A 17,630-nucleotide genomic window follows, 5' to 3' on the forward strand; every position below is an offset into this window, starting at 1 on the left:
TTCCCCCCATAGTGTCAGAGTCGGAGATCTCACCTTAAGAAGCTACTGAAGTATCCTCTTCATCAGACATTTGAGAAAGGTTGACCAGAGCAGATTTAGAGGGGTCAGAAACCTTACTAGCAGACAAATGTTTAGATTTCCTCTTACGCTTACCCGAAGTAGGGAAAGCAGACAAAGCCGCAGATACTGCAGAGGTTATCTGTGCGGCAAAATCCCCTGGTAAATAAACACCCCCAGGAGTTTGAGAGGAAACAGAAGGCACAGAATGAGAAACAATTAAAGCTTGGGACGTTTGAGGAGAAAACTGAGGCATGTCACGCACAGCAGTATCCTGAGAGACACTTGGCTCAGAAGGGAGTAACTTGTCTTTTAATTTTAAAGTCTTAGCTAATCATGAGGAAATTGCATAGGCAAAACAATTTGGGCCTCTAAACATAATAAACATTTATCCATAGAGATGGACTGATCCTGTTCTGAGTCCATAGCTACCGTAATTAGTTCCAACTTAAAAAGACCAATTAGAATGAGAATAAAAATTATGAGAAAAATTATAATAATTTGATCCCAAACCCCCCCCCCCCCCCAATATGTTTAAAGAAAAATGTTAAAACTTCTAACACAGGTGCTAACACTACTGAGGCAAAAATGTTATTAGCACTCTAAGACACAACCTTAGACAAGAGACCTAAGCGTTTGTCTGAGGCTCCTACCGTGACCGGAATCAGTATCCCACTAGTAAGAGGAGCGAGACTCTCCAGCAGAGATCCTTTCCTCTAAGCGTACGATCCGATCAGCAAAGACTGTAAAAGCCGGCACTTCTCAACTCACGAAGCTCAGCTCCGACACAGCGGAAATGCGGAAGTCATGTGAGCGGCCATAATGAAAACGGCCCAAATAAAGTACCCTGCACAGATACATTTTTCACCATTAAAATAAAAGCAAAAATAAATAAAAAAAACCTTGCCAAGTGATTAAGGGGAAATGCAAGCAAGCTTCATTAACCCTTAAGTCTCTCTAACTGTCTCATTTATAAAGTGCCTGTAGATTGACCCTGTTGCCAATAAAGTTGGCCCTGAATGTACCATTAACCATACAAGGATAAACTGAGTCCCAAACGATATCTACTTGAGGGTTAACCTCAAAAGTGCTGTCCTTCAGTACCTAGAAGGCAAAAGCACTTACCTGTGGATCCAGCTGCAGAGCAGATAACAGCTACTAAGGTGTACTCCACTCCCTGTCAGGGACCTGTAGTAAAAGAAAGAACAGAGTAACCAACCCTGGCTTTCTGCAAAGGGGTAGCAAAAGTATTAGAAGTAAAGCAAAGACCACCTTGCCGCCTTCTAACTGCTAAAAGCCACCACTACTTGTACTAAAGAGATTGACATGGACACAGCTAGACCCCAATCCTTGCTTGCAGGAAAAAGTACTCATAAAAGGATTAAATATCTTCAGATACCGTCTTCGCACATCCTCCATTGACAGAGGCAAAGAGAATGACTGGGGATTATGGGTAAGGGAAGTTACGCTTAACAGCTTTGCTGGGGTTCTCTTTGCCTTCTCCTGCTGGCCAGGAGTTGAATACCCCACTAGTTAAGCGTAACGTTGTGGACTCTCCATGCCATAGGAAAGAAATATTGGTTACCAATAAACAAGACAGAATGGCAAACTGTTAAATCCTGATCATGATGACGCAATTACTGATTTCCCTTTTAAAGGGCCATAATAGTAAAAAAACAATTACAGGCTCTAATCCAGTAGATCATGTAATTTTTAGACTACCAACCCTTATCTACTGTATGTGTAACCCCCCCAAACGTTGATGGTCTTAAAATTACATGCTGTATTGAATTAGAGCATTTTTTTTTTTTTTACTATAATGGCCCTTTAAGGAGATGAAATTACTGTAAAATAGAATTATGAGACTCATCCAAACGTGTAATTTTTAATACAAAAATTGTATTATTGCCTGCATTGTTATTGATCGGAACTTGAAAAAGATGTCATAGTAACGAAGAAACCTCAATGCAAAAAATACATTCATTAACTAACTGTAAAATTTATTTTTGCCATTATAATCTCCCTTTAAAGTATTAGATGTTTTTATGCATCCCAGATTTCTTAAGGATGGTTTGGACTGTTCTCCAATCGGCGCTCTAGCTACAAAAAATTGTGTGAGTGCCGTATGGCCAGAGCACCAACTGAAGAATAAATCAAACTGTTAGCTTACAAAAAAAATTACGTTTGAAGTGGGCGGCCGTAATGTGGGTATTTAAATTTCAGTGCTACATTAAAAATTAAGTTATAGCGCATCTTCATTACAACTGATTAATTAAACTCCATCTAAAATATCACTAACATTACGAATCTGTTTACAAAAAAGCTTTATGTTTTTATCATACAAATTTTCTTCTGTCACAAATCAGGTGGCAAAACTGGAACGTAACTACCATATGAGTAAGAGAGACCTAGAGAAGATACAAGCTGAACTGGCTACTATTCAGGGTGAGCTGAAAGCACTGGGAGAAAAATACGAAGAGGCGATAACAGAGAAGCAAAAACTGCAGGAAGAAGCAGAAATCATGGAGCGCAGGCTGATCGCAGCGGACAAGCTCATCTCTGGTTTGGGATCTGAGAACAAAAGGCAGGTTTAGCATGTACAGAAGTATAGTGAACCATAAAAATAAATTACCTAGTTTGAACCATTTCCATAGTTTAACCTTGTGTTGATCAAAAACTTTATATAGCAAGCGATTCTCATGCTAGCTAAAAGACAAGAAGAAATAAAGCTTTTGGGTTTCAGCTTGAATTTTGATGGTTTGCCCTGGTCAATGAAGAAGGGCAGCCTCTAATTTCTATTATTGTGTATTTGTATTTGTTGGAAACTTGTTATATCTTTTTCATTTACCTTAGATTATAGTTGCTGATCTGTATGTTCTGTACAAGCGTATTCATTGACCTAATAATTCATTTCTAATCTGGCTCAGGTGGACAAATGATCTAGAGGAATTGAAGGTACGGAGAGTGAAGTTACTTGGCGACTGTTTGCTCTGCGCTGCTTTCCTAAGTTATGAAGGTGCCTTTAACTGGGATTTTCGTAAAGAGATGGTATATACAGAATGGCAGCAGGATATTTTAGAGCGGGAAATTCCTCTGAGCCAACCCTTTAGGTTGGAGACTCTCCTTACTGATGATGTTGAAATAAGCAGGTATGAGAAAGTCTTTGATAACTAAAATATTAAATGCTTATCTCATCTGTTCTTAGAAATAAAAAAATAAAAAAAATTGTATAACTTATTTTAAACTACATCAAGGGGTTTCAGCAGTAATTAAATTATATTTTAGAAACAAAAATTATTAAAGGGACATGAAACCACATTTCATTATGATAGAGAATACAAATGTAAACAACTTTCCAATTTACTCATTTTATCCAATTTGTTTTATTTTCTTGGTATCTTTTGTTGAAAGAGCAGTAATGCACTACTGAGAGCAATCTGAGCACATTGAGTGAGACAATGACAAGAGGCATAAATGTACAGCCACCAATCAGCAGCTAGCTCCCAATAATGCACTGCCGTTCCTAAGCCTACCTAGGTATGCTTTTTATCAAAGGATACAAAGAGAACAAAAGTTAGATAATAGTAACATCGAAAGTTGTATAATCTATTTGAAAGATGAAAGTTATAATTTTTACTTTACTGTCCCTTTAAGGAGTTCTAATGTTTCCTTCAGAGCTAGAAATATGCTGAAGCATTATGCTGTGAAAAAAAATAAAAAAAGATTGTCCTAATCAGAAGGAACAATATGTAACAGGCAGTGACCAATGCCCAATACATCAGTGCACCATGCTACAAACTCATGGTGCATATTCATTATTATAAAAGAACAATTCTGTGCAAGGTGAGGTGAATAATTGTTCTACCAAACTGTGAATGACATCAAAGAAAAGACAAATCAGTGCACTGTACATATACCCTTATTATAATAATACTATGATTGGATGATCTCACGGTCAGTATTCTAAAAGCAACCCCTATATCCTCTGTCTCTCACCCTAAAACCTCTAGGGTGTGACATCTTCAGAGCAGGATTGACCTCTTTTCATTGCATATGTATTGTATTGTAACATGTACTGTCTGCCTCACTGCTCATGTGCTCACCGCTATGGAATATCGCAGGGCTTTACAAATGGATGACAAGATAATATTATTGGAAGGAATAAGTCTGATAAAAAGTAGAATGCTTAATAAGTATTATGTAAAGATTTGCTCCCTGGCTTTAATTGGTTCCTGTTGTCTGACATGTGAGTATTTTGCAGGTGGGGATCAGAAGGTTTGCCCCCTGATGAACTATCAATACAGAATGGTATATTAACCACTAGAGCCAGCCGCTTTCCACTGTGCATTGACCCTCAGCAACAAGCATTAAACTGGATCAAGAGGAAGGAAGAAAAGAACAATCTTAAGGTGAGTGCGTAGCCTCTTGTTAGAAAACCACATCTCTCTGGTGCAATGTGTGATGGTAACACACTTCACTGCATATAACTGCATATGGCGTTAACATGAAACAATAGTGCATTATTACAGTACAATATTAATCTTCTAAAGTCAATGAAGAGACAGGAATAATAATGACTGTATTGTTATTGTGCTACCATGTGTATTTGTATTTTTATATGTATTATATATTCACATGCTGACTCCTTTGAGGGAGAGTAAACTAAAAAAATAATTTCCTATAAAATGTTTAATAATAGTAAATAGATAATGAAGAGCACAGCAACTTTTGTTTTGTCTGCTTTTCCTGTGATTTAAAATTGAAGATTGTTGTTTTTCCACTGTCTTCAGAGAGCTGTTTTGCATTCTGTGGAATTCAGGACCCTGACCCTCCTACATGATGCAGAGTTATCCCTTTATATGTGCCCAAGCTTGTTTATATACCTGTCCTTAATTGACCACAATAGATAAGATAACAGATCATTTCTGATACACACTGTATGTAAAAAATAATGTCCCTTTAATGGGAGATCATTTGTACAGTGTAATCATTAATACTAAAACATTTTAAAATAATAGATGTCACATGTTGTTTATGTTTAACACTTGTGTTGTTTTGGTCATTCCCAGATCTCTTCTTTTAACGATCCAGATTTCTTGAAGCAGCTAGAAATGGCCATTAAGTATGGATTCCCATTCTTATTTCAAGATGTTGATGAATACATTGACCCTGTTATAGACAACGTTTTGGAGAAGAATATCAAGGGATCTCAAGGCAGACAGTTCATTATCTTGGGAGACAAGGAAGTCGATTATGACCCAAACTTTAAATTGTATCTAAATACCAAACTGGCAAACCCTAAGTTATCACCATCTGTGTTTGGTAAAGCCATGGTCATTAATTATACAGGTGAGAATGGGGACTGAAGTTTTCTCTTTACATCAGTACATATCACTAAGTGGACGGCAAGGCCACTCGCCATTTATGTTACGGCATACCATATATACCCTATAACCCCCCTTTCTTCTATATCTCTGAAAGAGATGCCACTCACATACCAGCCTGGATACAAAGAATGTATTACTTAAGACTAACAGCTGTAAAGCAGGGAAGTGAAATGCGTAACAGTCCTGTGAGTACAGAATATTATATATCCCAATAATGAGGATACATATTGTGCGGTAACTATCATTTACATAAATGGCACCTTCAGGTCAATACATAGGGCTCCATTTATCAAGTAGCGGATGCTGCTTTGGAGGCTGCTTCGGAGGCCCATTGTTTCAGGCAAGCTGCTCTTTAACCTCTCTGCCACCTAAAAGTTGTCGGATTAAAGTCATCCCGATCCAATCAGGATAATTGACAGCCCCTGCTAGTGGAAGATTGGCCGTCAATGAGCAGGGAGCAGCATTGCACAAGCATTTCTGGTGAAATGCTTGTGCAATGATAAATGCGGATAGCGTATGTGTATCCAGCGGACATGATTCGCTGCTTGACATTTGATAACTCAAGCCCATAGAATTTGCAGAATGTCTAAAAAATAGAGAAATCCTGCATCAGAATTAATAATAATTAAGCATAAGGAGATTTGAAAGTGCTTAGGTTGAACAAACAATAGCGTTTATCTGAGCTAGCACAGTAAATGTTACTAAGTTCAAATGTAACCTGCAACTGTAGTAGTGTTGTATATAATTGGTTTTATTATTCGGTAAAAATACAATTTGCCACTAGCACAAATATTGTAATGCCAATGATCTAAAGCTCTCTACTCTGGTGAGATTATCTAATAATTCTCATCTATACGCTAGGTCCATCAAAACATTTTTAGAAATACAAAATTTTAGCCTGAGAGCTATGTTCTAGCTATGCACGTTTCAGAATGTGGAGTTACACAGATTTGATGCTCAAAAAAAGCCCCCAAAGATTTTTTTTTTTCATGATTTCTCTCCATGTGTTGAGTTTTTGATTATCAGACCTATAGTAAGGTACAATCTGATCTTGGTTAGTATTCAGCATTAATATAATGTAAATACACAAGCCCATTCAAATGTGCTGAGTCTGCAGGAATTGCAGACCTGCTTATGATAGATAGATAGATAGATAGATAGATAGATAGATAGATAGATGGATAGATACACACAAAGTGCCAGTACTTAGTGATTGTAAACTTTAACAAATTAAAGCCCAGCATCAAATAATAATCTTAAAAACAGGGGCACTTAAATTCATTAAAGTTTACTACGCTTAGTTTTTAAATACTTACCTTTGCGTTATGGTAAACATAATGCCAATCCTCCACCCGCATCTCCTGTTTTCTTTAGCAGATCGATGACGAATCCGATTTCTTCCAATCATTGTGTGACCCCTTTGGCGTCCAGCTTGTGGGGCAACGCAACAATTGGAGGAAGCCAGATTCATCATCCATATGCTAATGAAAGCAGGAGATGCGGGCGGAGGATCGGCAATATGTTTACCATAACGCAAAGGTAAGTATTTTAAAAAATAAGCATCCTTGTAAACTTTAATGAATTAAAGTGCCCCTGTTTTTTAAGATTATTATATGATACTGGGCTTTAATTTCTTAAAACTTACAATCACTTTAAGTACTGAAATTGTCATTATGTGTGGAGGTTTTAATGAGCAAAACCACCTATTTTAATTGCAAGAATAAAGCTAATGGAGAAACATCCAGAACATTTAATATCATGCAAATGGTATAAAAAGTCATTGGGGAAAACCCTGTAAAAATTTGATATTTGGTTGTTTCCTCTTCCTAAATCTGTGATTTGTCATATAATATGTTAATGTTTAAATTATAGTAACAATTATAGTAACAGTATTGGTTAGTGATATAGTACTTGATTATATAGTGACTTAGTTAACATGCAGGGATCTATAGGTTTTGTCTTGCTATATGTTGCCAGTACCTCACATCTTTATTTCTTGTACAGTTACTCTGAAAGGTCTGGAAGATCAGTTACTCAGCGTAATTGTTGGCTTTGAACGAAGGGAGTTGGAAGAGCAAAGAGAAAATCTTATTCAAGAAACCAGTGAAAACAAAAAACTGTTGAAGGACCTTGAAGATTCTCTGCTGCGAGAGCTTGCGACCTCTAGTGGCAACATGCTAGATAACGTAGAGCTGGTTCAAACTCTGGACGAAACAAAATCCAAAGCTACCGAGGTAAAACTTCAGCTTTACCCCGTAACCTGAGATACAGTTGTGTCTATTACATTTAAAACATATTAATTGTAAGGTCTTAAAAGCAAACTAAAAAACTGGACTGCTCCTTCTTTCATAATATAATTAAAGGCAGGTGTTTATGTGTGTGTGTATATATATATATACACACACACAGCTGCCTTTACTTCTATTATGAAAGATGTACTACTGCTAAATTAAACAGCAGGAGCAGTTCAGTGTATATATATATATATATATATATATATATATATATATATATATATATATATACTGTGTATGTGTATATATATATATATATATATATATAGATATAAAAAAACAACAAGCTTGCACTCACTGGTCTTTTTTGTGAAATATTTTACTTAAAAAACTGTGACGTTTCGAGGACAAAGTATCCCCTTCTTCAGACAATGTGTGTAACAAACAATAGTGACTTTATACACTGTGTCAAACAAATCCCTCCCCTCAATTAGAACAAAAAAAATGCCAAATCTTGTAACTATGGTGACCAATGAGTCACAATGTAAACAACCAAGTGCTATCCATTACTAAAAAATATATATGAGAGCCATCCCAGCTCTAACATAGTTAGTGACAGCCCAAGTGCAGGATAAAAGAACTGTGGAAAAATGGAAACAATGGAAACAAACGTGGAATACAGGCAGAGCACAGAAAAAGCGGAGTAACAGTGTACATTAAATCTTTCATATCACCGCTTATTCGTCAATAACACATCAGAAGACATTGTACACCACAGGTAAACAAAGTCAGAGCACCGATCTGAAAGGTTCAAACTCACCTAGGGGAGACACATACCTAAACACTGCAGCCGCTCACTACCGCATCAATACACAACACCGGGAAGAGGACCCGGAACTACACAGGACTCTCACGTGGGGGGCCATCGGGTCCTCTTCCCGGTGTTGTGTATTGATGCGGTAGTGAGCGGCTGCAGTGTTTAGGTATGTGTCTCCCCTAGGTGAGTTTGAACCTTTCAGATCGGTGCTCTGACTTTGTTTACCTGTGGTGTACAATGTCTTCTGATGTGTTATTGACGAATAAGCGGTGATATGAAAGATTTAATGTACACTGTTACTCCGCTTTTTCTGTGCTCTGCCTGTATTCCACGTTTGTTTCCATTGTTTCCATTTCTCCACAGTTCTTTTATCCTGCACTTGGGCTGTCACTAACTATGTTAGAGCTGGGATGGCTCTCATATATATTTTTTAGTAATGGATAGCACTTGGTTGTTTACATTGTGACTCATAGGTCACCATAGTTACCAGATTTGGCGGTTTTTTTGTTCTAATTGAGGGGAGGGGTTTGTTTGACACAGTGTATAAAGTCACTATTGTTTGTTACACACATTGTCTGAAGAAGGGGATACTTTGTCCTCGAAACGTCACAGTTTTTTAAGTAAAATATTTCACAAAAAAGACCAGTGAGTGTAAGCTTGTTGTTTTTTTATACTTATTCTCACTAGCACCCTGGCAGTCGTTGGAAGGTGAGAGTGCACATCTCTGCTACTTATATATATATATAGATATATAGATATAGATATCAAAATAACAAGAGTATTGCATTGAACAATGATACTTTTTTTTATTGGACTAACTATACATTTATAAGATGACAAGCTTTCGGAAGAGTTCCTTCCTTTATCAAGTCTGAAGTCTTGATAATACTTTATCAAGTATTGCTTCAGACTTGATAAAGGAAGGAACTCTTCCGAAAGCTTGTCATCTTATAAATGTATAGTTAGTCCAATAAAAAAGTATCATTGCTCAATGCAATACTCTTGTTATTTTGATATCTAAATATCTGGACTAACACGGCTACTCCAATCAACGTGAAAAAAGGGCGTTATTCTGAAACGGCGCAAATTGAACCGTTGTTAACCGAGGGCCACCTTTATATATATATATATATATATATATCAGCAATTAAAGGGACACTAATGTAAGCAGTGTTTCCTTTAATATGTTAATATGTTTCCAATCATTAGCAGCATAATATTAAAGGGACATAATACTCATATGCTAAATCACTTGAAATTGATGCAACATAACTGTAAAAAGCTGACAAGAAAATATCACCTGAGCATCTCTATGTAAAAAAAAGAAGATATTTTACTTCACAATCTCCTCAGCTCACCAGAGTAAGTCCTGTGTAAAAAGTTATACTCCGCTGCAGCCCAGCTGCAGGTAAAAAAAAAATATATGAAGAAATGAAGCAGCCAATCAGCATCAGCAGTGCTGAGGTCATGAACTCTTTTACTGTGATCTCATGAGATTTCACTTAACTCTCATGAGATTTCATTGTAAACTTCCTTAGACTGAATAGGGAAATAACATGAAGGTGCACGAGGCTCAATCCTTTCGGCTGTCCCGGGACAGACATACTGATTTGTTGCTTAGAAGTCCTTTACAATGGGATGTGGCTACTGAGAAACTTTTTTTTACATAGAGATGTTTAGGTGATATTTTCTAGTCAGCTTTTTCAGCTATACTGCATCACTTTTAAGTGTTTAAACATTTGGGTATTATGGCCCTTTAACAGTATAATAAGTTACACATTAGGTTTATTTTTTATAACTGAAATAGCTGATTTTTCTCATTGAAATTACCACCCATTGTTCTCAAAAACATACACATTAAAATGGGCTGAACCTACACAAAGAGCATATCTCACTGTATACACAAAGACTACGACTTAGGTACTGAAATTGTAAGTAGTGATTTCAGTGAACAAAAAAAACTATTTAAGTTAATTAAACCAAAAGGATACATTTCCAATACAGTTAGTACCCTGCAACTCGTATAACCAAAAATTGGGAATCCATTAAGGGGCAAAGCATAGTTTAATTTGGACTTTACTATTTCTTTAAGCACTGCATTGAGAAAGATCTGCATACAAAACCAATTTAAACTGTCATTTGCATTGTTTTGATGTCCAGGGGTGTATTTTTTAAAAAGCCATCTCCTCTGCAGACAGATATAAACGAGCTACTATAGTGATAAATAAGTCCCTATGTAGAATGTTACAGGGGCATTGTGCTGAATACTGCATGTCCCTCTCTAGGGCATTGGAAAAAACAAAATTTCTCCAACATAGGTGTGTCCGGTCCACGGCGTCATCCTTACTTGTGGGATATTCTCTTCCCCAACAGGAAATGGCAAAGAGCCCAGCAAAGCTGGTCACATGATCCCTCCTAGGCTCCGCCTACCCCAGTCATTCTCTTTGCCGTTGTACAGGCAACATCTCCACGGAGATGGCTTAGAGTTTTTTAGTGTTTAACTGTAGTTTTTATTATTCAATCAAGAGTTTGTTATTTTGAAATAGTGCTGGTATGTACTATTTACTCAGAAACAGAAAAGAGATGAAGATTTCTGTTTGTATGAGGAAAATGATTTTAGCAACCGTAACTAAAATCCATGGCTGTTCCACACAGGACTGTTGAGAGCAATTAACTTCAGTTGGGGGAACAGTGTGCAGTCTCTTGCTGCTTGAGGTATGACACATTCTAACAAGACGATGTAATGCTGGAAGCTGTCATTTTCCCTATGGGATCCGGTAAGCCATGTTTATTACGATGGTAAATAAGGGCTTCACAAGGGCTTATTAAGACGGTAGACTTTTCTGGGCTAAATCGATTCATTATTAACACATATTTAGCCTTGAGGAATCATTTTATCTGGGTATATTGATATTATAATATCGGCAGGCACTGTATTAGACACCTTATTTCTTAGGGGCTTTCCCAAAGCACAAGCAGAGCCTCATTTTCGCGCCGGTGTGGCGCACTTGTTTTTGTGAAGCATGGCATGCAGTCGCATGTGAGAGGAGCTCTGATACTTAGAAAAGACTTTCTGAAGGCGTCATTTGGTATCGTATTCCCCTTTGGGTTTGGTTGGGTCTCAGCAAAGCAGATACCAGGGACTGTAAAGGGGTTAAAGTGTTAAAACGGCTCCGGTTCCGTTATTTTAAGGGTTAAAGCTTCCAAATTTGGTGTGCAATACTTTTAAGGCTTTAAGACACTGTGGTGAAAATTTGGTGAATTTTGTACAATTCCTTCATGTTTTTTCGCAATTGCAGTAATAAAGTGTGTTCAGTTTAAAATTTAAAGTGACAGTAACGGTTTTATTTTAAAACGTTTTTTGTACTTTATTATCAAGTGTATGCCTGTTTAACATGTCTGAACTACCAGATAGACTGTGTTCTGAATGTGGGGAAGCCAGAATTCCTGTTCATTTAAATAAATGTGATTTATGTGATAATGACAATGATGCCCAAGATGATTCCTCAAGTGAGGGGAGTAAGCATGGTACTGCATCATTCCCTCCTTCGTCTACACGAGTCTTGCCCACTCAGGAGGCCCCTAGTACATCTAGCGCGCCAATACTCCTTACTATGCAACAATTAACGGCTGTAATGGATAATTCTGTCAAAAACATTTTAGCCAAAATGAACCCTTGTCAGCGTAAGCGTGGCTGCTCTGTTTTAGTTACTGAAGAGCATGACGACGCTGATATTAATATCTCTGAAGGGCCCCTAACCCAATCTGAGGGGGCCAGGGAGGTTTTGTCTGAGGGAGAAATTACTGATTCAGGGAACATTTCTCAACAGGCTGAACCTGATGTAATTGCATTTAAATTTAAGTTGGAACATCTCCGCATTCTGCTTAAGGAGGTATTATCCACTCTGGATGATTGTGAAAAGTTGGTCATCCCAGAGAAACTATGTAAAATGGACAAGTTCCTAGAGGTGCCGGGGCTCCCAGAAGCTTTTCCTATACCCAAGCGGGTGGCGGACATTGTTAATAAAGAATGGGAAAGGCCCGGTATTCCTTTCGTCCCTCCCCCCATATTTAAAAAATTGTTTCCTATGGTCGACCCCAGAAAGGACTTATGGCAGACAGTCCCCAAGGTCGAGGGAGCGGTTTCTACTTTAAACAAACGCACCACTATACCCATAGAGGATAGTTGTGCTTTCAAAGATCCTATGGATAAAAAATTAGAAGGTTTGCTTAAAAAGATGTTTGTTCAGCAGGGTTACCTTCTACAACCAATTTCATGCATTGTCCCTGTCACTACAGCCGCATGTTTCTGGTTTGATGAGCTGATAAAGGCGCTCGATAGTGATTCTCCTCCTTATGAGGAGATTATGGACAGAATCAATGCTCTCAAATTGGCTAATTCTTTCACCCTAGACGCCACTTTGCAATTGGCTAGGTTAGCGGCTAAGAATTCTGGGTTTGCTATTGTGGCGCGCAGAGCGCTTTGGTTGAAATCTTGGTCGGCTGATGCGTCTTCCAAGAACAAGCTACTAAACATTCCTTTCAAGGGGAAAACGCTGTTTGGCCCTGACTTGAAAGAGATTATCTCTGATATCACTGGGGGTAAGGGCCACGCCCTTCCTCAGGATCGGCCTTTCAAGGCGAAAAATAGACCTAATTTTCGTCCCTTTCGTAAAAACGGACCAGCCCAAGGTGCTACGTCCTCTAAGCAAGAGGGTAATACTTCTCAAGCCAAGCCAGCTTGGAGACCAATGCAAGGCTGGAATAAGGGAAAGCAGGCCAAGAAACCTGCCACTGCTACCAAGACAGCATGAAATATTGGCCCCCGATCCGGGACCGGATCTGGTGGGGGGCAGACTCTCTCTCTTCGCTCAGGCTTGGGCAAGAGATGTTCTGGATCCTTGGGCGCTAGAAATAGTCTCCCAGGGTTATCTTCTGGAATTCAAGGGACTTCCCCCAAGGGGGAGGTTCCACAGGTCTCAGTTGTCTTCAGACCACATAAAAAGACAGGCGTTCTTACATTGTGTAGAAGACCTGTTAAAAATGGGAGTGATTCATCCTGTTCCACTAAGAGAACAAGGGATAGGGTTCTACTCCAATCTGTTCATAGTTCCCAAAAAAGAGGGAACGTTCAGACCAATCTTAGATCTCAAGATCTTAAACAAGTTTCTCAAGGTTCCATCGTTCAAGATGGAAACCATTCGAACTATTCTTCCTTCCATCCAGGAAGGTCAATTCATGACCACGGTGGATTTAAAGGATGCGTATCTACATATTCCTATCCACAAGGAACATCATCGGTTCCTAAGGTTCGCATTCCTGGACAAACATTACCAGTTCGTGGCGCTTCCTTTCGGATTAGCCACTGCTCCAAGGATTTTCACAAAGGTACTAGGGTCCCTTCTAGCGGTGCTAAGACCAAGGGGCATTGCAGTAGTACCTTACCTGGACGACATTCTGATTCAAGCGTCGTCCCTTCCTCAAGCAAAGGCTCACACGGACATCGTCCTGGCCTTTCTCAGATCTCATGGCTGGAAAGTGAACGTGGAAAAGAGTTCTCTATCCCCGTCAACAAGGGTTCCCTTCTTGGGAACAATTATAGACTCCTTAGAAATGAGGATCTTTCTAACAGAGGCCAGAAAAACAAAACTTCTAGACTCTTGTCGGATACTTCATTCCGTTCCTCTTCCTTCCATAGCTCAGTGCATGGAAGTGATCGGGTTGATGGTAGCGGCAATGGACATAGTTCCTTTTGCGCGTATTCATCTAAGACCATTACAACTGTGCATGCTCAGTCAGTGGAATGGGGACTATACAGACTTGTCTCCGAAGATACAAGTAAATCAGAGGACCAGAGACTCACTCCGTTGGTGGCTGTCCCTGGACAATCTGTCACAAGGGATGACGTTCCGCAGACCAGAGTGGGTCATTGTCACGACCGACGCCAGTCTGATGGGCTGGGGCGCGGTCTGGGGATCCCTGAAAGCTCAGGGTCTTTGGTCTCGGGAAGAATCTCTTCTACCGATAAATATTCTGGAGCTGAGAGCGATATTCAATGCTCTCAAGGCTTGGCCTCAGCTAGCGAGGACCAAGTTCATACGGTTTCAATCAGACAACATGACGACTGTTGCGTACATCAACCATCAGGGGGGAACAAGGAGTTCCCTAGCGATGGAAGAAGTGACCAAAATCATTCTATGGGCGGAGTCTCACTCCTGCCACCTGTCTGCTATCCACATCCCAGGAGTGGAAAATTGGGAAGCGGATTTTCTGAGTCGTCAGACATTGCATCCGGGGGAGTGGGAACTCCATCCGGAAATCTTTGCCCAAGTCACCCAGCGGTGGGGCATTCCAGACATGGATCTAATGGCCTCTCGTCAGAACTGCAAAGTTCCTTGCTACGGGTCCAGATCCAGGGATCCCAAGGCGGCTCTAGTGGATGCACTAGTAGCACCTTGGACCTTCAAACTAGCTTATGTGTTCCCGCCGTTTCCTCTCATCCCCAGGCTGGTAGCCAGGATCAATCAGGAGAGGGCGTCGGTGATCTTGATAGCTCCTGCGTGGCCACGCAGGACTTGGTATGCAGATCTGGTGAATATGTCATCGGCTCCACCTTGGAAGCTACCTTTGAGACGAGACCTTCTTGTTCAGGGTCCGTTCGAACATCCGAATCTGGTTTCACTCCAGCTGACTGCTTGGAGATTGAACGCTTGATTCTATCGAAGCGAGGATTCTCAGATTCTGTTATTGATACTCTTGTTCAGGCCAGAAAGCCTGTAACTAGAAAGATTTACCACAAGATTTGGAAAAAATATATCTGTTGGTGTGAATCTAAAGGATTCCCTTGGGACAAGGTTAAGATTCCTAAGATTTTATCCTTCCTTCAAGACGGATTAGAAAAAGGATTATCTGCAAGTTCCCTGAAGGGACAGATTTCTGCCTTGTCTGTGTTACTTCACAAAAAGCTGGCAGCTGTGCCAGATGTTCAAGCTTTTGTTCAGGCTCTGGTTAGAATTAAGTTATTATCTTGGAAAGTTTTGTTTTTAGTTGCAATTTCTTCTGCTAGAAGAGTTTCAGAATTATCTGCTCTGCAGTGTTCTCCTCCTTATCTGGTGTTCCATGCAGATAAGGTGGTTTTACGTACTAAACCTGGTTTTCTTCCAAAAGTTGTTTCTAACAAAAACATTAACCAGGAGATTATCGTACCTTCTCTGTGTCCGAAACCAGTTTCAAAGAAGGAACGTTTGTTGCACAATTTGGATGTTGTTCGCGCTCTAAAATTCTATTTAGATGCTACAAAGGATTTTAGACAAACATCTTCCTTGTTTGTTGTTTACTCCGGTAAAAGGAGAGGTCAAAAAGCAACTTCTACCTCTCTCTCCTTTTGGATTAAAAGCATCATCAGATTGGCTTACGAGACTGCAGGACGGCAGCCTCCCGAAAGAATCACAGCTCATTCCACTAGGGCTGTGGCTTCCACATGGGCCTTCAAGAACGAGGCTTCTGTTGATCAGATATGTAGGGCAGCGACTTGGTCTTCACTGCACACTTTTACCAAATTTTACAAGTTTGATACTTTTGCTTCTTCTGAGGCTATTTTTGGGAGAAAGGTTTTGCAAGCCGTGGTGCCTTCCATTTAGGTGACCTGATTTGCTCCCTCCCTTCATCCGTGTCCTAAAGCTTTGGTATTGGTTCCCACAAGTAAGGATGACGCCGTGGACCGGACACACCTATGTTGGAGAAAACAGAATTTATGTTTACCTGATAAATTACTTTCTCCAACGGTGTGTCCGGTCCACGGCCCGCCCTGGTTTTTTTAATCAGGTCTGATATTTTATTTTCTTTAACTACAGTCACCACGGTACCATATGGTTTCTCCTATGCAAATATTCCTCCTTAACGTCGGTCGAATGACTGGGGTAGGCGGAGCCTAGGAGGGATCATGTGACCAGCTTTGCTGGGCTCTTTGCCATTTCCTGTTGGGGAAGAGAATATCCCACAAGTAAGGATGACGCCGTGGACCGGACACACCGTTGGAGAAAGTAATTTATCAGGTAAACATAAATTCTGTTTTTCACAGTTAAATTATAGGAAATGTGGACAAAATAATTAATGAAAGTACAAGGCAGATTTGTTTTATTAAACATATGTAAACATTTATGAGGAATTAGGATTTTCCTTTAATTTGTTGTGCAGCAATGGTTTTGAGCTGTATTTAGTTGGCCATATTGACTGAGTGGCTGATCAAGTTAAGAAGTCATTTCTGCTCAGTTTTGGGGTATTGTTGGTCTAGAGGTGATAAACGTTACCTTAGGGGATTATTTTCTGCTACAATAGCACGAGATGTATGACCATTTGATTTACTGAGGGGTGGGACATATTTGCATTTTAGTCATTATATTATTGACAGTTTACCTTGAAATCCCAAATACCTGTCCCTTAAATGCAGTTATAGATGTGAATTGTTAACATAACTTTCTTACTTCCTTTAATTAGAATCCTTGAACTAGTAATCCATTTCTGAAGGCTCAGGCCGCTTCTGGCTGAAAAGCGCCTTGTGGCGATTTAGTTTTCGGTGTAGCGCTATACACGTTCCTCCATTCAATCATTCATTCAGTATTGCTGATATCAGTTTTGGAACAGCTGTTTATTTTGTTGTGGTTGAGTTCTGAATAAAAAAAAATTAATATTGGTAGAAAAAACATTATCCAAACTGATTGGGACTGGAAAAGGTTTGGATTTTGGAATATTTGCATCTTTAAAATAGGACAGTTTGAAGCGGGGATGGGACCAAGTGTAAACAATAATATATTTACATATCATAATACAGCGTATACATGTAAGCTAAAGGTAGTTTTATATCATTTTTAATGCTTTTGTATATATAGTCCCCACAGAAAGATAGTACAGCACAGTAATCAGAAAGGTAATATTTGTTATTTTAAATAAATATAGACTATTATTTGCATTTTAGAACACAAAAAACAAAAACAAAACATAGACTCAGGCAGAGAAGATTGTGACTTACAGGCAGGAAAAAAGTAATTTTTGATAACTTATTTTTAAACTAATATGAATTATAAAGTTTGTATTTCACAATAAGTTTGTATTTTGGAATTTCCGGATTTGGGGATT

At 39.1% G+C, this 17,630-nt stretch overlaps 1 protein-coding gene across 1 annotated transcript in view; it reads left to right on the top strand.

Moving 5' to 3' along the window:
- DNAH10 (dynein axonemal heavy chain 10) overlaps positions 1-17,630 on the top strand; it is a 540,282-nt gene that overhangs the window by 484,508 nt on the left and 38,144 nt on the right. Inside the window, exons 60-64 of the mRNA XM_053699776.1 lie at positions 2,424-2,641; positions 2,985-3,206; positions 4,319-4,466; positions 5,127-5,406; positions 7,449-7,678. Of these exons, the coding sequence (XP_053555751.1) occupies positions 2,424-2,641; positions 2,985-3,206; positions 4,319-4,466; positions 5,127-5,406; positions 7,449-7,678 (1,098 nt within the window). The remainder of the gene's footprint in view (positions 1-2,423; positions 2,642-2,984; positions 3,207-4,318; positions 4,467-5,126; positions 5,407-7,448; positions 7,679-17,630) is intronic.

Source organism: Bombina bombina, chromosome 2 (assembly GCF_027579735.1).
Source record: "Bombina bombina isolate aBomBom1 chromosome 2, aBomBom1.pri, whole genome shotgun sequence".
NCBI classification, from domain to species: domain Eukaryota; kingdom Metazoa; phylum Chordata; class Amphibia; order Anura; family Bombinatoridae; genus Bombina; species Bombina bombina.